The sequence below is a fragment of the Scyliorhinus canicula genome, chromosome 3 (assembly GCF_902713615.1).
Source record: "Scyliorhinus canicula chromosome 3, sScyCan1.1, whole genome shotgun sequence".
Classification (NCBI taxonomy): Eukaryota; Metazoa; Chordata; class Chondrichthyes; order Carcharhiniformes; family Scyliorhinidae; genus Scyliorhinus; species Scyliorhinus canicula.
Genome location: NC_052148.1, coordinates 182,701,492 through 182,723,292, shown reverse-complemented (window position 1 = coordinate 182,723,292; position 21,801 = coordinate 182,701,492). Strand labels below are relative to the sequence as shown.

Genomic DNA, 21,801 nt, shown 5'->3' with positions numbered 1-21,801 from the left:
AGGCTCCCCTGATACACACACAGCACCTGCATCTGATCTAACATTTACTTACTTGTATCCCAGCTGACGGCAGACCACAGCGGCATCCTTGTCAGTCCATCCATCATCACAAATAGTTCCCCACTGGCCATTGATAAAAATTTCAACACGTCCTTCTTTCTTATTTTCTCCATCCATCAATCTGATAGGGGGACCTGGTAAATGGCAACACCACAGATATTTTTTTCTTTAAAAGCACTAGAGGTCTGAAATCACAATGGACCAGGGGTACATGTCCAGTGGAGTTACCAGATGGGGATTAGAAAAGATGGAACCCCATTTTGCTCCAATTTTGGCCCTTCCCTGCAGAGAACAAATCTTTTGAACGCAGGCCTCAACGGAACGCTTGCCATCTCATCTGAAAGAAGACGCAAGCCTTGTCAGGCCTCAGGTAAGGCCCCAGAGATCTTACAGTGAAAGGAATCTATTCGGGGGAAATAACTGGGCTGGACTTCAGTGGCTCAGTGCTTCCTTCGGACTAATCATCAAAATTTTTCACACCTCCATTGGTTTGGTCCATCTCAGCCCATTGCTCCAGGTTTCCAGGCCTCCATGAAGGTAGGGCAACACAGCTTCCCCCCCTTACAGGAATGATCCATCTGTATAAGCCTGCCTTCATAATTTGGGCAGGCTCTGGATCTTCGTCCATCAGTGTATTTGAGACCCACTTTAAGACCATAAGATATAGGAGAAGAATTAGGCCATATGGCCGATCAGGTCTGCTCCACCATTCGATTATGGCTGATCCTTTGCTGCACTCCTGTCAATAGAATGCGGCCAGGGTAAATTTGAGACCCATCTTTTCCTGAAATTGTCCTCCCAATTCCTGCAAAGCATCAGCCATCAAGAGTGCATGTAAGAATGATTGAATGATCCCTCAATTCAAATGCAGATCAACGCTGGCAGCAAGCACATCACGGGAAATCTGTATGTCAGAGGGAAATTAAGTCGGCTCAAATTTGTATTAATTAAAAGTTATTTCCTTTTTTGGGGCTGTGCACCACCTTTGCCTAAGCTAAGAAGAAGGCAGAAGATATTCCTTAGGTCCTCTACAATTGCTACAAGATATGGCAGCACGGTGGCACTGTGGTTAGCACTACTGCCTCACAGCACCAGGGACTCGGGTTCAATTTCTGCCTTGGATGACTGTTTGGAGTTTGCATGTTCTCCCCATGCCTGTGCGGGTTTTCTCCGGGTGCTCTGGTTTCCTCCCACAGTCCAAATATGATCCGTTTAGGTGGGGTTACAGGGATAGGGCTGGCAAGTAGGCCTTGGTCGGGTCCTCTTTTGGCATGTCAGTGCAGACTCAATGAACTGAATGGTCTCCCTCTGCACTGGAGGGATTCTATGATATTCTTCTATGAACTCTGCCTGTGACCTTCCTTCCTTTTCTGTGATGGGACCTGGGCTCTGTCCAGCACCTCTTCACAGTGGAAGAAATCTGTATTCCATCATTCAGACATGTCTCTTCTATAAGTATCTGGAAATGTCCATCTGACAACCAGACAACCAACCAGAATTTCTGGGATGAAATCATTTCTGAGAGTTTCATGACAACTTGAGAGACTTCAACCATTTCTCTGCTTTTGCCCTCTTCCTGCACTAACCTATTTTCCTGGACTAGGATTCTGTGCAAGCATGCAGGCAGTCTCCCACAAGTAATCCCCCTCTCAAGAGGAGGCCCCTGATTTTAAAAATGCCATACTATAGTGGGGACTAATGTAACTCAAAAGATCGACCTGGGGCATAAATGCTTTCAAGATCAGAAATTAAGATTCAATGAGACTGTGATCTTCAACATGTAATTCAGCGAGAACAGAATGAAGGGAGAGAAGACCTCTCCCTCCATGGTGGCACCTCATAGCAGCTACAGCTATTTTCCTGGCGTCTGGCACCACATTCCCTAGAGGCAGTCGTAACATAAGCAGGAGGAAGGTAAATCCACAAGGAATCCTCACCAACATCGTTTGCATGCAACAAATAGGGAAGGAGTAGATAGTGGTAGTGCTGAGTGTGGGGGGTAGGGGATTAAACATTTATCAATGAGGTAAGGCTTTGGTAGATCTCAATGTGGATTATACTCCTGCCCTTCCTATTTGGCAGGATCACGGAGAAAATAAAAGCACTCCAAAAGTGTCAGCCACCAATGTAAGAAAGTTAGCTTCAGTATTCACCACAATTATGGATGTCACCAATGTAATGGGAGCCCACAGCCACAAAGGCAAAAGAAAAACACCTAAAACGTGTCAGAATGATTAAGTTGTGGAATGATGATTTCGATAGCATTACTATCAATGTAATGATTTCAAAATGGAGACTGTCCGTGGGGAAAATGAACGTCAAGTCCATTAATTACGTAGAAATAAACATTTAGTTTTGTGTAAAAAGGAACAATTGAATGTGGTTGCAAGAAATTACGAGAAAATTAATTTCTTCATTGGTATTTTTATAAAGTAAGATGATCTTGACTGTGCAAAAAGCAAAAGCAAAATCCCTCTCCTTGAACTTCTTGCTCAGACTTTGTTGAGCAATGCTCACCAAAAGAAATTCCCTGGATGTCATTCATAGCGTTGAGTGTACAAATGACCGTCACATCCTCCTGGTGGCTGCAGTCATGCTTCCCCCATTCACTTCTGGAGCACAAAGTGAGCAAAGATTCCTGACCTGAGCAGTGGACGTCATCCAAGTAAATAGGCCCAGTGCCCTCTTCAAAGTAGCCTTCCAGAGGATTCTGTGCATATCTGTGGGACAGTGGGGGAGCAAAGAACAGTTGAATGAACAAATGCCGACTGCTCTGACAATTTCCCAATGAGGTCAATAATTTGCTTCAATTACATGAGATTCACCTTCATTTCACAGCGCCTTCTAAAAATACGGATAAATAATATACTTAGATATTTCCCTGTCCGCCACTTTAGTCAACTCGCTAAAATAATTCAATCAAGTTCATCTGGCATGACCTACCATTTACAAATCCGTGCTTTTATTTCTGATCAGCTAAAAGTTTTTGAAGTATTCAATTATTTCTGCCTTAATAATGGATTCTAGAAAATGCCCAATGTTAGGTTAACCAATCTATTCTTTCATGGTTTCCCACTTCCACATTTCTTAAACAGTGGAGTGAAATAAGCCAATTTTCTAATCTAAGTGAACAGTTCCTGATGGCAGTTTGGAAGATCATGGTTTGGCTGTCTACAATATTCTGGTCTACTTCCTTTAAATCCCTGCAATGAAACCATCTGGCCCTGGAAATTTGTCAGTCTTTTCTTCACTACCATTCATTTATATTAATTTTGGTGAATTCCTATCCCTAATCCAACATTAATTTTCTTGGGGTGCCTGGCATGTTAACTCCTTTCTCTACTGCAAATACAGAGATACAAAGTAGTCACTTAGCATGCCCAACATGATTGTCTGAGGAACTCAGGATCACAGGAGCAGGGATAGGCCATTTGGGCTGGCGAGCCTGCTAAACCAGGGAAAAATCCTATCAACATCTACCCTGTCACACCCTATAAACATTTTCTAAGTTTCAGTGAGATCATCTCTCATTCATCGAAGCCCAGTCTCCTTAATTCTTCCTCATAAAACAATCCTACCATCTCAGGGATTAGTCTGGTGAACCTCCATTATACCCTGTCTATGGCAAGTATATCCCGAGATAACGAGACCAAAACTGTAAACAATACTCCTGATGCAGTCTCACCAATACCTGATACAATTTCAACAAGACATCTTTGCTCCTGTACTTAAATCGCCTTTTGATGAAAGCTAACATTTTGTTTTCCTAATTTCTTGCTGTACCTTCACATTAGCTTATAGTGAGTCATGAACAAGGGCACCCAGGTCCCTTTGGACATCAACACTTTCCAACTCTCACCATTTAAGAAACACCTTTGCCTTTCTGTTTTTTCAACCAAGTGAATAACTTCACTTATTCACATCATGAGCTGGATTTTCTGCTCCCCGACACCAAACTCGCGTTCAGCGACAGGGCGGAGATTCCGTTTTGGCGCCAAAATCGAGAGCGGTGCCGATTTTTGAATTCTCCGCCCTCTGAAAACCGGGGTACTCTAGGCCAATTATCCACTGCCTGAGGCCCGCCCCGCGATGCTCCGTCCCCGACTGGCCGAGTTCCCGAAGGCATGGGTTACATGTGCTCACACCGTTCGTGAAATCGGTATTGCAGCTGTGGATTCAGTCCGGGGCTGCCATAGTCGGGGACGGCCAATTGGCGGGCAGGGGGGCTTCATTCGGGGTTGGGGCCACTGTGGGTGGGTGGTCAGGGGTGCACAAGCAGCCGATGGGGCGCACTACTTTGGCGGTGCAGGTCCGCAGGTTGAGTCCGCCATGGAGCACGCCTCAGCCGCTGCAGGCCGCCAGCATGCACATGTGCGGCCTCTGAACCGGAAGTGCTGGGGGCCGTATCGGCAGCTGGAGCTGCGAGCTCTATAATGGCTCCCTGCTAGTCCTTGGCAAAACAGGGAATCAGTAGTCTTTTGATGCCAGTTTTCCTGGCGTAAAAGACCACCGTTTTCACGCCGGTCCCTCTAGTTAGGGGATCCCAGTTGGGGGTCCCTCTGGTTAGACGAGCCCTGAAGGATGTCTCTCTAGTTAGGGGGTCCCTGTGGGGGGGTCCTTTTAGTTAGGGGGGCTCCCAATTAGGGGGGGGGGCACTATGGGGTTCCTCTAATTAGGGGGCCCTGTGTGGGGTCCCTCTAGTTAGGGTGTCCTTGTGGGGCATCCTTTAGTAGGGAGGTCCCTGTGGGGGGGTCCCTCCAGTTAGGGGGTCTCTGTGGGGTTCTCCTTCGTTCGGGGGTTTCTGGAGAATCTCTTTCATCAGAGGGTCCCTGGGGCGGTTCCTCATTAGGGGTTCCCTGGGGAGGAGTCTCCCATTCAGGGAATCTCTGGGGGGAGGACAGAGGGATGGTCTGGTGAGGGAGAGGTTGGAAGGTCACCCTTTGTGGTGTGTTACTTAAGGAGTTATCCCTTGGCCTACGACAAGGTCCACCCCGTCAGGTTCATGTTCGCTGCTACCTGTAGTGGGCCAGCTAAGTGAATGCACATTGGTCATTAAGACCCATTTGCATCCATTTATATTGTCCCGCTGGCACATAAGTACAAGCTTCAGTCCCACTGCCAGCGAGGGTCCGGAGTATAGCGGTCGGTCAGACACCCGCGCGATCCTCAATTTTGTTGCATGATTCTCCACCCGATCAAGATTCACAGATCGCGTCACGGGATCCGGCGTCACGGTGCGGAGAATCCCGCCCCATATTCTCCCACTGGAGATGAATCACCTCTGATTTGCACTTGTACTGGGAATGGCATCCAGAGGTGATTCACTATCCCTTGCCATGCAAAATTATGAGGCAGGGATTGCAAGGGATTCTCTTATGAATCCCACTATTGGGCTGCAATTTTAAGTGGGCGATCCTATAGCAACGTCAGGAGGCTGGCCCCCTCCTCCCCACAATGCAATTCCGCCCCCACCCTCAGGATTTGCTGGGTCACTCCTCCACCCAACTCCCAGTATGCACACATGAGGTTGACCCAGCCCCCCACAGACTCCCCACCAGAGACCCCATAACAGAGACCCTCACCAGAACACCCTATAACAGAGTCCCCTCCATAACAGAGAATCCCCATAACAGACCCTGCCTTCAAACTAAAGAGCAGTCCAGACATAAACAGTGAAACGGTCACTGCTTTCAAACTCACCTTTCCCCTGTATCTGCTACCTAACACAGACAAAGCAGCAGCTGTAAATTCCTAGAAAGCGAAAGCCACATCACCAGGGTTAAAACCCCTTCAGATCCTTTGATCTGCAAAGCTTTTATTCACATAATTTTCTCATTTTCCCCTTTCTCTCAGCAGAAAGCACTTAACTGTTTTGGATGTGGTCAAGACCTGTCAATCATACCTAGATGTTTATAAGCATTGTGGTTAGTTTCACAAGGGTGCTTCAGATCCATTCAAGCATACAGGGGAATGAAATTACACAATCCAGACATCTGGCATTTTGGAAACTGTCAATCATAGCCTAGTAAAAGTAATTGCTCATTGATGTGAATAAAAGTCTTGCAGGTCAAGGGATATGGTGATATGGTTTGGCTGTGTAGGAATTTACAGCTGCTGCATTCTCTGCCTGAGGCAGCAGGTGTAGGGGACAGGTCAGTTTTAAAGCAGTGTTTCTTTTTCCTATTTCTATCTGGACTGCTCTTTAGCTTCCAGGCAGGAGTCTCTTATTGGAGGGGGGGGGGGGGGGGGGGGGGGGTCTCTGTTACCGGGGTCGCTGGTAGTGGTTTCATCTCTGTTATGGTTGGGTTCTCTAGTGGGGGTCTCTGATTGGGGGTCTGGTAGGAGTGTCTGGTGGGGCAGGATTTGCATTTCAAGAGGAAGGGATGCCCTCCGATGGACTTTGTGGACACTTACCTTAAAGACATACATCTTTAGCCCACAGCGAGGTTCACCATGTCAGGGCCAGGCTGAAAAATACTTGCACTAATCTACGCCTACATGAATCCCAGCCCAGAGGACCGGAAAATCATTTAGGCATGGAAAATCTGGTGTCCAGTCTATTGGATCCTCCTGTAAGCAGTTGCCCCGCTGGCACAGGGTGTGAACCTTGATACCGCTACCAGCTTATATTAGAATCCCATTGGCGACACTGGAGTCTCCATCTGATCAAAAATCTCTCTGCTGGTGTGGGCAGCCCAGGATCTAGCTCAACTATGATGGTGTTGGCAGGCAAATGTCTGGGGTCATATGTCATGAACGGCTACTTGGGCATTGCACTGGAAGAAGCCTGGCATTTATGGACCTGTACCCAGTAATGTCAGCACATTCAGAAAACGTGTTTGGGAATGGTGAAATCTACCAAAAAGGAAAGTTCTTTCATAAGAAAACAAGGACTTGGCGCTGAAATAGGCCATACAACCTAGTGAGGCTGCTCCATCATTGAATAAAATCATGGCTGAACTTCTACACCAACTCCACTTTCCCGTCCTGTCCTTATTTCACATGATTCCCTTACTGTTCACAATTATGTGTAATTAATGAGATTAATTGGCGTCTGGTGACGGCGGGTGGGAGGCAGCCGCACACTGGAAGGCTCCCGCTCAGGAATAGAAATTTGGGGGTTTTAACGCCCGGTCCCAGGGGCAACGGAGGCTGAAAAAGCTGTAAGAAAGCACAGGGAGGAGAAACATCCAAGCTTGGGAGAAAAACGGCAGTGAAAAAGGGGGTTAATGAAAGTCCGACGGTGAGTGGAAAAGTCAGCATAGGAACTGTAAGGAAAGCGGAGGCTGGAGCACCAGGGCAGGCCGCATCGCTCACAGCAGAAGAAATGACCAAAGTGATGGTTGTGGAACTTGAAAAATAGTTCACAAGGCACATGGAAGCGATGAAGACGTAGATGGGGCGGTACTGAAAGTGCTGGTGGAGGAGGCGATTGCCCCGGTGAGGGTGGTGGTATCAAGCGCAGCGGCAGAGGTGCGGGAGCAAGGTGAGACACTGAAGGAAGTGGAAGAGTTATTATGGCAGCACAGTGATCAACTCACCTCGATGGGGAAGGAGTTGCAGAAGGTGACAGAGACCAACAAGGGTCTGCGAGCCAAAATGGAAGACTTGGAAAACAGATCCAGGCGGCAGAATCTGAGGATCGTGGGTCTGCCCAAAGGGGTGGAGTGCCCGATGCCAACGGAGTATTTTGCCACGATGTTGGCGGGTTGGCGGAGCTATTGGGGGAGGGAGACGATCCCTCTCGATACGAACTGGATCGGGCTCATCGGTCGTGGAGGCCTATACCAAAGGTGAGTGAGCCGCCAAGAGTAGTAAATGTGTGTTTCCGTAGGTACAGCGTGAAGGAGAAGGTCCTGTGCTGGGCAAAGCAGAAGCGGGTGGTGCAGTGGGCTGGAGCTGGTGTACGCATCTACCAGGACTTTAAAGTGGAGCTGGCGAGGAGGCGGGCTGCCTTCAGCCGGGTGAAGAAGGCATACTATGCAGTGTGGCATAGTATGTCCAGCTAAGTTGAGGGTGACCTAAAAATCCAAGGACTTTTATTTTGAGACGGCGGAAGCGGCGAACGAGTTTGTGAAGGCAGGACTCAGGCAGAATTGAGAAATGGGACTGAGAGCTGGTCGTGTACCGATGTAGCATCATGCAACTTTAATTTTTCACTGTGTGTTGGTGTATGTACTAAATGAGTCGCAGCTGTATATTTGGACAAGGAAAGAGTTGGGACTTTCATTTGCAATGATGGTTCTTTGGGGCTTGGGTGTGTATGCGGGGGTTGTGTGCTAAAGGGGATTTCTTGGTTTTCCTGGGACCGGGCAAGGAGGAAGGAGACCGAGGCGGGGGCCTCCACGCTGGCCGCTTTAAGTCGGCCAGTGAACGGGAGTGAGGTGGGGGGAGGGGCGGCGGCCATCGAAGCCTGGCAGAACAGGTTTCAGTGAAAAGTTGGGGGAAGGAACCGAGGTTAGGGGGAGGAGTTTACAAGAGGAAGTGGAGGGGAGGAGTCTGGGAGGGGGGTGTCTAGAATTCATGGGTGCCATTCACGGTACTCTTTCGGGGATTAGATGGCATTGAATATTAGGAGGTGGGTCAGGGGGGTGGACTACGTATGTCAACGGTGACCGGGGCGATTCCTGATTCCTTTTTCTTTTTTCCTCCTTGGGAGATTCAGTTTTATTTTATGCTTATTTTGTCAGGTGGGCCGTTGCTTGGGGGATGGTGGGAGGATGGGATCCTTGTTGTTGGTAGGGGGATTGACATTCTATTTGCTACTGTTTACTGTTTGTTGGTGGGGTGTAAATTCTGAAGAAAATGTGAAAATGGAGAATAAACATATTTTTCAAAAAAAAAATTAATGAGATTAATTAAGGAGATGTACAAGGCACGTTTTTTACACAGAGGGTAGTGGGTGCCTGGAACTTGCTGCCGGAGGAGGAGATGAAAGCAGGTACGATAATGACGTTTAACAGGCATCTTGACAAATATTTGAATAGAATGAGACTAGAGGGATACGCACCCCAGAAGTACAGAAGTTTTTAGTTTAGACAGGCATCATGATTGGTGCAGACTTGGAGAGCCGAAGGGTCTGTTCCTGTGCTGTATTTATCTTTGTTCTTTAATGAGCATCCACAGTACTCTGTGGTAGAGAATTCTGAATATTCACAGCCCTCTGAGTTAAAAATAAAATTCTCTTTGTTTCAATTCTTAATGGGTAACCCTATATTCTGAGACTGTGACCCCTCAGTCTATAATGTAAAGCCACGGGAAAGAGCTTCTCAGGCACTTTAAGAATTTTGAAATTTCAGTGAGGTCAGCTCTCATGCTTCTCAAGTCCAGAGTTTGTAGGCACAGTATATGCAAACATTTCTCATTGGGCAACCGTCTCGTCACGGGGATCGCTCGTGAGACCCTACGCTGCACCCGCCCCCAAGACAAGTATATCCTTCCCCCCTCTCTCTAAGACAAGCATATCCCTACCCCCCCTCCCCAAACAGCATAGCCCTCCCCCCCACTCTAAGACAAGTATATCCTTCCCCCTCTCTAAGACAAGTATATCCTTCCCCCCTCTCCAAGACAAGTATATCCTTCCCCCCGCTCCAAGACAAGTATATCCTTCCCCCCCTCTCTAAGACAAGTATATCCTTCCCCCCTCCCCAAGACAGTATATCCTTCCCCCTCCCCAAGACAAGTATATCCTTCCCCTCTCCCCAAGAGAGCTATCCTTCCCCCCTCTCCAAACAAGTATATCCTTCCCCCCTCTCCAAGACAAGTATATCCTTCCCCCCTCTCCAAGACAAGTATATCCTTCCCCCCCTCTCCAAGACAAGTATATCCTTCCCCCCTCTCCAAGACAAGTATATCCTTCCCCCTCTCCAAGACAAGTATATCCTTCCCCCCTCTCCAAGACAAGTATATCCTTCCCCCCCTCTCCAAGACAAGTATATCCTTCCCCCCTCTCCAAGACAAGTATATCCTTCCCCCCCTCTCCAAGACAAGTATATCCTTCCCCCCCTCTCCAAGACAAGTATATCCTTCCCCCCCTCTCCAAGACAAGTATATCCTTCCCCCCCTCTCCAAGACAAGTATATCCTTCCCCCCTCTCCAAGACAAGTATATCCTTCCCCCCTCTCCTAAGACAAGTATACCTTCCCCCCCTCTCCAAGACAAGTATATCCTTCCCCCCCTCTCCAAGACAAGTATATCCTTCCCCCCTCTCCAAGACAAGTATATCCTTCCCCCCTCTCCAAGACAAGTATATCCTTCCCCCCCTCTCTAAGACAAGTATATCCTTCCCCCCTCCCCAAGACAAGTATATCCTTACCCCTCTCCACAAGACAAGTATATCCTTCCCCCTCTCCCCAAGAGAAGCATATACTTCCCCCCTCTCCAAGACAAGTATATCCTTCCCCCCCTCTCCAAGACAAGCATATCCTTCCCCCCTCTCTAAGACAAGCATATACTTCCCCCCTCTCCAAGACAAGTATATCCTTCCCCCCCTCTCTAAGACAAGTATATCCTTCCCCCCTCTCTAAGACAAGTATATCCTCCCCCCCCCCCCCTCTCCAAGACAAGTATATCCTTCCCCCTCTCCAAGACAAGTATATCCTTCCCCCCCTCTCCAAGACAAGTATATCCTTCCCCCCCTCTCCAAGACAAGCATAACCTTCCCCCCCTCTCCAAGACAAGTATATCCTTCCCCCCCTCTCTAAGACAAGTATATCCTTCCCCCTCTCCAAGACAAGTATATCCTTCCCCCCTCTCCAAGACAAGTATATCCTTCCCCCCCTCTCCAAGACAAGTATATCCTTCCCCCCTCTCCAAGACAAGTATATCCTTCCCCCTCTCCAAGACAAGTATATCCCTCCCCCCCTCTCCAAGACAAGTATATCCTTCCCCCCTCTCCAAGACAAGTATATCCTTCCCCCCTCTCCAAGACAAGTATATCCTTCCCCCCTCTCCAAGACAAGCATATCCTTCCCCCCCTCTCCAAGACAAGTATATCCTTCCCCCTCTCCCCAAGACAAGTATATCCTTACCCCCTCTCTAAGACAAGTATATCCTTCCCCCTCTCCCCAAGAGAAGCATATCCTTCCCCCCTCTCCAAGACAAGTATATCCTTCCCCCCCTCTCCAAGACAAGTATATCCTTCCCCTCCTCTCCAAGACAAGCATATCCTTCCCCCCTCTCTAAGACAAGCATATACTTCCCCCCTCTCCAAGACAAGTATATCCTTCCCCCCTCTCCAAGACAAGTATATCCTTCCCCCCCTCTCCAAGACAAGTATATCCTTCCCCCCCTCTCCAAGACAAGTATATCCTTCCCCCCCTCTCTAAGACAAGTATATCCTTCCCCCCCCCCCTCTCCAAGACAAGTATATCCTTCCCCCCTCTCCAAGACAAGCATATCCTTCCCCCTTCTCCAAGACAAGTATATCCTTCCCCCCTCTCTAAGACAAGTATATCCTTCCCCCCTCTCTAAGACAAGTATATCCTTCCCCCCTCCCCAAGACAAGTATATCCTTACCCCTCTCCACAAGACAAGTATATCCTTCCCCTTCTCCCCAAGAGAAGCATATACTTCCCCCCTCTCCAAGACAAGTATATCCTTCCCCCCTCTCCAAGACAAGCATATCCTTCCCCCCTCTCTAAGACAAGCATATACTTCCCCCCTCTCCAAGACAAGTATATCCTTCCCCCCCTCTCTAAGACAAGTATATCCTTCCCCCCTCTCTAAGACAAGTATATCCTCCCCCCGCCTCTCCAAGACAAGTATATCCTTCCCCCTCTCCAAGACAAGTATATCCTTCCCCCCCTCTCCAAGACAAGTATATCCTTCCCCCCTCTCCAAGACAAGCATAACCTTCCCCCCCTCTCCAAGACAAGTATATCCTTCCCCCCCTCTCCAAGACAAGTATATCCTTCCCCCCTCTCTAAGACAAGCATATACTTCCCCCCTCTCCAAGACAAGTATATCCTTCCCCCCCTCTCTAAGACAAGTATATCCTCCCCCCCTCTCCAAGACAGGTATATCCTTCCCCCCTCTCCAAGACAAGTATATCCTTCCCCCCTCTCCAAGACAAGTATATCCTTCCCCCTCTCCCCAAGAGAAGCATATCCTTCCCCCCTCTCCAAGACAAGCATATCCTTCCCCCCTCTCCAAGACAAGTATATCCTTCCCCCCCTCTCCAAGACAAGTATATCCTTCCCCCCTCTCCAAGACAAGCATATCCTTCCCCCCCTCTCTAAGACAAGTATATCCTTCCCCCCTCTCCAAGACAAGTATATCCTTCCCCCCCTCTCTAAGACAAGTATATCCTTCCCCCCCTCTCCAAGACAAGTATATCCTTCCCCCCTCTCTAAGACAAGCATATACTTCCCCCCTCTCCAAGACAAGTATATCCTTCCCCCCCTCTCTAAGACAAGTATATCCTTCCCCCCTCTCTAAGACAAGTATATCCTCCCCCCCCCCTCTCCAAGACAAGTATATCCTTCCCCCTCTCCAAGACAAGTATATCCTTCCCCCCCTCTCCAAGACAAGTATATCCTTCCCCCCCTCTCCAAGACAAGCATAACCTTCCCCCCCTCTCCAAGACAAGTATATCCTTCCCCCCCTCTCCAAGACAAGTATATCCTTCCCCCCTCTCTAAGACAAGCATATACTTCCCCCCTCTCCAAGACAAGTATATCCTTCCCCCCCTCTCTAAGACAAGTATATCCTTCCCCCCTCTCCAAGACAAGTATATCCTTCCCCCCCTCTCCAAGACAAGTATATCCTTCCCCCCTCTCCAAGACAAGTATATCCTTCCCCCCTCTCCAAGACAAGTATATCCTTCCCCCCCTCTCTAAGACAAGTATATCCTTCCCCCCTCTCCAAGACAAGTATATCCTTCCCCCCCTCTCCAAGACAAGTATATCCTTCCCCCCTCTCCAAGACAAGTATATCCTTCCCCCCCTCTCTAAGACAAGTATATCCTTCCCCCCTCTCCAAGACAAGTATATCCTTCCCCCCTCTCCAAGACAAGTATATCCTTCCCCCCCTCTCCAAGACAAGTATATCCTTCCCCCCCTCTCCAAGACAAGTATATCCTTCCCCCCCTCTCCAAGACAGGTATATCCTTCCCCCCTCTCCAAGACAAGTATATCCTTCCCCCCTCTCCAAGACAAGTATATCCTTCCCCCCTCTCCAAGACAAGTATATCCTTCCCCCCTCTCCAAGACAAGTATATCCTTCCCCCCTCTCCAAGACAAGTATATCCTTCCCCCCTCTCCAAGACAAGTATATCCTTCCCCCCCTCTCTAAGACAAGTATATCCTTCCCCCCTCCCCAAGACAAGTATATCCTTACCCCTCTCCACAAGACAAGTATATCCTTCCCCCTCTCCCCAAGAGAAGCATATACTTCCCCCCTCTCCAAGACAAGTATATCCTTCCCCCCTCTCCAAGACAAGCATATCCTTCCCCCCTCTCTAAGACAAGCATATACTTCCCCCCTCTCCAAGACAAGTATATCCTTCCCCCCCTCTCTAAGACAAGTATATCCTTCCCCCCTCTCTAAGACAAGTATATCCTCCCCCCCCCCCCCCCTCTCCAAGACAAGTATATCCTTCCCCCTCTCCAAGACAAGTATATCCTTCCCCCCCTCTCCAAGACAAGTATATCCTTCCCCCCCTCTCCAAGACAAGCATAACCTTCCCCCCCTCTCCAAGACAAGTATATCCTTCCCCCCCTCTCCAAGACCAGTATATCCTTCCCCCCTCTCTAAGACAAGCATATACTTCCCCCCTCTCCAAGACAAGTATATCCTTCCCCCCCTCTCTAAGACAAGTATATCCTTCCCCCCTCTCCAAGACAAGTATATCCTTCCCCCCCTCTCCAAGACAAGTATATCCTTCCCCCCTCTCCAAGACAAGCATATCCTTCCCCCCCTCTCTAAGACAAGTATATCCTTCCCCCCTCTCCAAGACAAGTATATCCTTCCCCCCCTCTCCAAGACAAGTATATCCTTCCCCCCTCTCCAAGACAAGTATATCCTTCCCCCCCTCTCCAAGACAAGTATATCCTTCCCCCCCTCTCCAAGACAGGTATATCCTTCCCCCTCTCCAAGACAAGTATATCCTTCCCCCTCTCCAAGACAAGTATATCCTTCCCCCTCTCCCCAAGAGAAGCATATCCTTCCCCCCTCTCCGAGACAAGCATATCCTTCCCCCCCTCTCCAAGACAAGTATATCCTTCCCCCCTCTCCAAGACAAGCATATCCTTCCCCCCCTCTCTAAGACAAGTATATCCTTCCCCCCTCTCCAAGACAAGTATATCCTTCCCCCCCTCTCTAAGACAAGTATATCCTTCCCCCCTCTCCAAGACAAGTATATCCTTCCCCCCTCTCTAAGACAAGCATATACTTCCCCCCTCTCCAAGACAAGTATATCCTTCCCCCCCTCTCTAAGACAAGTATATCCTTCCCCCCTCTCTAAGACAAGTATATCCTCCCCCCCCCCTCTCCAAGACAAGTATATCCTTCCCCCTCTCCAAGACAAGTATATCCTTCCCCCCCTCTCCAAGACAAGTATATCCTTCCCCCCCTCTCCAAGACAAGCATAACCTTCCCCCCCTCTCCAAGACAAGTATATCCTTCCCCCCCTCTCCAAGACAAGTATATCCTTCCCCCCTCTCTAAGACAAGCATATACTTCCCCCCTCTCCAAGACAAGTATATCCTTCCCCCCCTCTCTAAGACAAGTATATCCTTCCCCCCTCTCCAAGACAAGTATATCCTTCCCCCCCTCTCCAAGACAAGTATATCCTTCCCCCCTCTCCAAGACAAGTATATCCTTCCCCCCTCTCCAAGACAAGTATATCCTTCCCCCCCTCTCTAAGACAAGTATATCCTTCCCCCCTCTCCAAGACAAGTATATCCTTCCCCCCCTCTCCAAGACAAGTATATCCTTCCCCCCTCTCCAAGACAAGTATATCCTTCCCCCCCTCTCTAAGACAAGTATATCCTTCCCCCCTCTCCAAGACAAGTATATCCTTCCCCCCTCTCCAAGACAAGTATATCCTTCCCCCCCCTCCAAGACAAGTATATCCTTCCCCCCCTCTCCAAGACAAGTATATCCTTCCCCCCCCTCCAAGACAAGTATATCCTTCCCCCCGCTCCAAGACAGGTATATCCTTCCCCCCTCTCTAAGACAAGTATATCCTCCCCCCCCCTCTCCAAGACAAGTATATCCTTCCCCCTCTCCAAGACAAGTATATCCTTCCCCCCCTCTCCAAGACAAGTATATCCTCCCCCCCCTCTCCAAGACAAGTATATCCTTCCCCCCCTCTCCAAGACAAGTATATCCTTCCCCCCCTCTCCAAGACAAGTATATCCTTCCCCCCCTCTCCAAGACAAGCATAACCTTCCCCCCCTCTCCAAGACAAGTATATCCTTCCCCCCTCTCCAAGACAAGTATATCCTTCCCCCCGCTCCAAGACAAGTATATCCTTCCCCCTCTCCCCAAGACAAGTATATCCTTCCCCCCTCTCCAAGACAAGTATATCCTTCCCCCTCTCCAAGACAAGCATATCCTTCCCCCCTCTCTAAGACAAGCATATACTTCCCCCCTCTCCAAGACAAGTATATCCTTCCCCCCCTCTCTAAGACAAGTATATCCTTCCTCCCTCTCTAAGACAAGTATATCCTCCCCCCCCTCTCCAAGACAAGTATATCCTTCCCCCTCTCCAAGACAAGTATATCCTTCCCCCCCACTCCAAGACAAGTATATCCTTCCCCCTCTCCAAGACAAGTATATCCTTCCCCCTCTCCAAGACAAGCATAACCTTCCCCCCCTCTCCAAGACAAGTATATCCTTCCCCCTCTCCCCAAGACAAGTATATCCTTCCCCCTCTCCAAGACAAGCATAACCTTCCCCCCCTCTCCAAGACAAGTATATCCTTCCCCCCTCTCCAAGACAAGCATAACCTTCCCCCCTCTCCAAGACAAGTATATCCTTCCCCCCTCTCCAAGACAAGTATATCCTTCCCCCCTCTCCCCAAGACAAGTATATCCTTCCCCCCTCTCCAAGACAAGTATATCCTTCCCACCTCTCCAAGACAAGTATATCCTTCCCCCCTCTCCAAGACAAGTATATCCTTCCCCCCCTCTCCAAGACAAGTATATCCTTCCCCCCTCTCCAAGACAAGTATATCCTTCCCCCTCTCTCTAAGACAAGCATATCCTTCCCCCCTCTCCAAGACAAGTATATCCTTCCCCCCCCCTCTCCAAGACAAGTATATCCTTCCCCCCTCTCTAAGACAAGCATAACCTTCCCCCCCTCTCCAAGACAAGTATATCCTTCCCCCTCTCTCTAAGATAAGCATATCCTTCCCCCCCCCCCCCTCCAAGACAGGTATATCCTTCCCCCTCTCTCTAAGATAAGCATATCCTTCCCCCCTCTCCAAGACAAGTATATCCTTCCCCCCTCTCCAAGACAAGTATATCCTTCCCCCCCCCTCTCCAAGACAAGCATATCCTTCCCCCCTCTCTAAGATAAGCATATACTTCCCCCCTCTCCAAGACAAGCATATCCTTCCCCCCCTCTCTAAGACAAGTATATCCTTCCCCCCTCTCTAAGACAAGTATATTCTTCCCCCTCTCCAAGACAAGTATATCCTTCCCCCCCTCTCCAAGACAAGTATATCCTTCCCCCCTCTCCCCAAGACAAGTATATCCTTCCCCCTCTCCCCAAGACAAGTATATCCTTCCCCATCTCCCCAAGACAAGTATATCCTTCCCCCTCTCCAAGACAAGTATATCCTTCCCCCCTCTCCAAGACAAGTATATCCTTCCCCCCGCTCCAAGACAAGTATATCCTTCCCCCCTCTCCAAGACAAGTATATCCTTCCCCCCTCTCCAAGACAAGTATATCCTTCCCCCCTCTCCAAGACAAGTATATCCTTCCCCCCTCTCCAAGACAAGCATATACTTCCCCCCCCCCGCTCAAAGACAAGTATATCCTTCCCCCTCTCTAAGACAAGTATATCCTTCCCCCTCTCTCTAAGACAAGTATATCCTTCCCCCCTCTCCAAGACAAGCATATACTTCCCCCCCCCCGCTCAAAGACAAGTATATCCTTCCCCCTCTCTAAGACAAGTATATCCTTCCCCCTCTCTCTAAGACAAGTATATCCTTCCCCCTCTCTCCAAGACAAGTATATCCTTCCCCCCTCTCCAAGACAAGTATATCCTTTCCCTCCTAAGATAAGTGTATCCTTCCTTATTGGACAGAGTATTCGAAGTGTGATCTCACAAAAATCCGAAGAAAAATTACAGCAAGACTTCCTTACTTTTATGCCAAACCTTTCCTTGCTATAAAGGCCATTTGACTTCCAAATTAGTTGCTGTACCTGCATGTTAATCTTCTGTGATTTATAAGCAGGGGGTCATAAAATTTTACTAGTCTCACATCTTCAGAAATATTCTGCTTTTCTATTCCTCCTATCAAAGTGAAGAACCTCACATTTCTCCACAAAACACGCCATCTATCACCTCTTCCTCTTTTCACTTTATAGCTTAATTGCCCACCTTCACTTGTATGATCAGCAGTCTTGAGTTCAGTATTCTCAGTGCCCTCATCTAACTTATAGATAGAGATTGTAAATAGCTGAGGCTCAAGCATTGAGCCTGCAATGCCCCACCACTGACCAACCTGCCAACCCAACAATGGCCCCTTTTGTTCCTGCTTTCTGCTCTTAATCAAATCTCAATCCACGACTCATATATTACCCCCCATTCACAAGCCTTAATCTTGTGTAGCAACCGTCTATACAACATTTTATCAAATGCATTTTGAAAATTTGAGTTTGATTTTGTATGAAAGAAACTGTTTCCGTTAGGCGAGGAGACGAGGACCCGTGGGCACAGCCTTAGAATTAGAGGGGGTAAATTCAGAACAGAAATGCGGAGACATTTCTTCAGCCAGAGAGTGGTGGGCCTGTGGAATTCATTGCCACGGAGTGCAGTGGAGGCCGGGACGCTAAATGGCTTCAAGGCAGAGATAGATAAATTCTTGATGTCGCGAGGAATTAAGGGCTACGGGGAGAATGCTGGTAGGTGGAGTTGAAATGCCCATCAGCCATGATTGAATGGCGGAGTGGACTCGATGGGCCGAATGGCCTTACTTCCACTCCTATGTCTTATGGTCTTATGATTTTGGAATCCTTAATAGCAATTTAAGCATAATAAAAAATTATGCTAACATCACATATTAGTTACATTTATAATTACCCCTACAATTTATATCTCATATCTCAAACACAAGATCACTCGAATCCCCACATAAGTTGCAGTCCGGAAGACTAAAAGCCCACGAGGTTTGACTTATGCACTGCATTTCATAGAATATTAGACTTAAACCAGATGTAAAAATGGCTATCAATTATAAATCTTTGAGTAACCTTAGCTATGGCAGTTCTTGTTTTAAACTTCACAGTCCTTTCAAATATAACATTTCTGATAATTGATCCTCCACATTACGCCATGCAGTAAAGCAAATGCTGATTTCACACTGAATTAGTTCAAAAAAAAAGAAATAATGTCACAGCCTCAATGTGTGTTTAATTATGTCTCTAATTCCTCGCTCTCAGGTTTCTGCGATTTGATAAGACACACTGAGGTAGAAAGCTCCTCCAGTACCTGAAACCCAGTTGCCTACAGACAACTTGAGCATTCCGCTCTGTCCAACCATCATCACAGACAGTTCCCCACTGGCCACCGTAATACACCTCAAGCCGTCCTTCATGGCGGCCTTTCCCTCCAACCAAGCGCAATGCACCGTCTGAACAATACAAACAATGGAACAGAGTGAGTATATGTGATACACAATAAAAAAGATCAAAGTATCAAGCCATTTTTAACTATAACTTAATGTAATAGAAAGCTGAAAGTATTTTCTTTTTAATTGTAACAGTAAGCATTAGTTTAGGACATCTGTATTACAACAAGCTGAATATTGAGTTCTACAAAATAAATTCACTCAATGCTGCCAATTATAAAACTGCAATGTTCTCCTCCATGAAAGAGGATTTGTTGCAGTTTATGCATTTTATTAGCCCAGTTTGAGAGGTCTCCAAATGACCATTGGAAACAGATGTTACATGTGCATGGGGGCTATCTATTACATTCAAGAACTTTTATTACCTAGTGCCTGGACAATTGATGTCCTGCATGTATTTGATTTACAAAACTGAAATCCGTCTACTTCCACCAACGGCAAGGCACTTCATACAAAGGCACAAGTGAATTGTTATAAATAATCCAGCACTGTATACTGAAAGGCAGAAAGCACCTGGATATTAATGCCTCCTGAATGCTGCTAGGGGGCCTCTGCTTTCAGAAACATGTTCAATAATCCTTAGCAATTGCTTTCTTCTTTTGAAACTGCAAAATCCAGGAATGAAACAGGGTGTGCAAAACATAAATCGTTCAACTGAAATCTTTCAATTTTCTTTCCTAATCCTAGGTACAGAAATTAAATAGATGCTGGGACATAACTTTTCATATTACCATGAGTGCCAAACCTTACTACCGCACTATAGTTACTTATTTTGTTCCTTATCTGTACCAGTTTGCTAACTGAAATTACGTTTTTAGATCGCAGGACGGTACTGTGCCCATTCACTGCTTTAACCGTCACTATAATTACATTGTTCATATTAAAAATTACTTACTCCTGAGAGGGTTGCAGGACACACCTGCGTCTTCCTTATGCCCACAGTTGTGTTTTCCCCACAAACTCTTTGGACACTGGTCTATAGAGAGCTCATTCCCTGTGCATTGGACATCATCCAGTAATATTGGGCCGGAGCCTTCTCCAAAGTAGGCCAGCAGCTGTGCCTTGGCTGGACTGCTGTGTGGTGGAAAAAATGGCAAATTAATATTCAAAATGTACCATGTTTTCATTATTATTCTTACTTGCTACCAGCTATCCCGAGGGAAACAGAACATTGCCGTGGCATATCCATTTCTACTGCTCAACAATCTAATTGTACAACTGTTAATACAAATCTAGAGATTATTATTATGATGGTTTTGGGTGTAGAATTAGCATAACTGGTGTCCGTGAGGAAGATTTTGGTACAGCAAAGAGCTGCTCCAGAAAGCTCCATCAGACTGAGACCAGAGGGTCTATCAGTCAATGGTAGATTTCAAAAGTGTTAATTACAATATAACAGGACTTACATTAGAGTTCTAATGTGTTGTGTTGCGCCTGCAATCATAGTTGTGAAAAATATAAGCAGCTACCTTTCATTGTAGAAATGGATTAAAAATAAACAGTGAGTTACTTTGGGCTTCTCTTTGTATTCACTTAGAGCTGAATTGACATAAGAACATAAGAACTAGGAGCAGGAGTAGGCCATCTGGCCCCTCGAGCCTGCTCCGCCATTCAATGAGATCATGGCTGATCTTTTGTGGACTCAGCTCCACTTTCCGGCCCGAACACCAGAACCCTTAATCCCTTTTTTCTTCAAAAAACTATCTATCTTTACCTTAAAAACATTTAATGAAGGAGCCTCAACTGTTTCACTGGGCAAGGAATCCCATAGATTCACAACCCTTTGGGTGAAGAAGTTCTTCCTAAACTCAGTCCTAAATCTACTTCCCCTTATTTTGAGGCTATGCCCCCTAGTTCTGCTTTCACCCGCCAGTGGAAACAACCTGCCCGCATCTATCCTATCTATTCCCTTCATAATTTTAAATGTTTCTATAAGATCCCCCCTCATCCTTCTAAATTCCAACGAGTACAGTCCCAGTCTACTCAACCTCTCCTCGTAATCCAACCCCTTCAGCTCTGGGATTAACCTCGTGAATCTCCTCTGCACACCCTCCCGTGCCAGTACGTCCTTTCTCAAGTAAGGAGACCAAAACTGAACACAATACTCCAGGTGTGGCCTCACTAACACCTTATAAAATTGCAGCATAACCTCCCTAGTCTTAAACTCCATCCCTCTAGCAACGAAAGACAAAATTCCATTTGCCTTCTTAATCACCTGTAAACCAACTTTCTGTGACTCATGCACTAGCACACCCAGGTCTCTCTGCACAGCAGCATGCTTTAATATTTTATTGTTTAAATAATAATCCCGTTTGCTGTTATTCCTACCAAAATGGATAACCTCACATTTGTCAACATTGTATTCCATTTGCCAGACCCTAGCCCATTCACTTAACCTATCCAAATCCCCCTGCAGACTTCCAGTATCCTCTGCACTTTTCGCTTTACCACTCAACTTAGTGTCATCTGCAAACTTGGACACATTGCCCTTGGTCCCCAACTCTAAATCATCTATGTAGATTGTGAACAACTGTGGGCGCAACACGGATCCCTGAGGGACACCACTAGCTACTGATTGCCAACCAGAGAAGCACCCATTAATCCCCACTCTTTGCTTTCTATTAATTAACCAATACTCTATCCATGCTACTACTTTACCCTTAATGCCATGCATCTTTATCTTATGCAGCAGCCTTTTGTGTGGCACCTTGTCAAAAGCTTTCTGGAAATCCAGATATACCACATCCATTGGCTCCCCGTTATCTACTGCACTGGTAATGTCCTCAAAAATTCCACTAAATTAGTTAGGCACGACCTGCCCTTTATGAACCCATGCTGCGTCTGCCCAATGGGACAATTTCTATTCTGATGCCTCGCTATTTCTTCCTTGAAGAAGGCCAGTCACTAAGTTGCCAGTGTATCTGCTGCCCTTCTCAAT

General features: G+C 47.3%; 1 protein-coding gene and 1 long non-coding RNA gene across 3 annotated transcripts in view; one reads left to right on the top strand and one right to left on the bottom strand.

Annotated features, from left to right (window-relative positions):
• Positions 1-21,801, bottom strand: part of prss12 (serine protease 12) — a 243,574-nt gene that overhangs the window by 75,166 nt on the left and 146,607 nt on the right. For both annotated transcript variants that reach the window (XM_038791864.1, XM_038791865.1), the window contains 4 exons: positions 19,759-19,937; positions 18,725-18,866; positions 2,578-2,780; positions 53-194 (listed from right to left, as the gene is read on the bottom strand). In XM_038791864.1, coding sequence (XP_038647792.1) covers positions 53-194; positions 2,578-2,780; positions 18,725-18,866; positions 19,759-19,937 — 666 coding nt within the window. The remainder of the gene's footprint in view (positions 1-52; positions 195-2,577; positions 2,781-18,724; positions 18,867-19,758; positions 19,938-21,801) is intronic.
• The window catches only part of LOC119963171, a 66,226-nt gene continuing 63,118 nt past the window's right edge, over positions 18,694-21,801 (top strand). The window contains exon 1 of the long non-coding RNA XR_005460045.1: positions 18,694-18,892. This is a non-coding gene — a long non-coding RNA (uncharacterized LOC119963171). The remainder of the gene's footprint in view (positions 18,893-21,801) is intronic.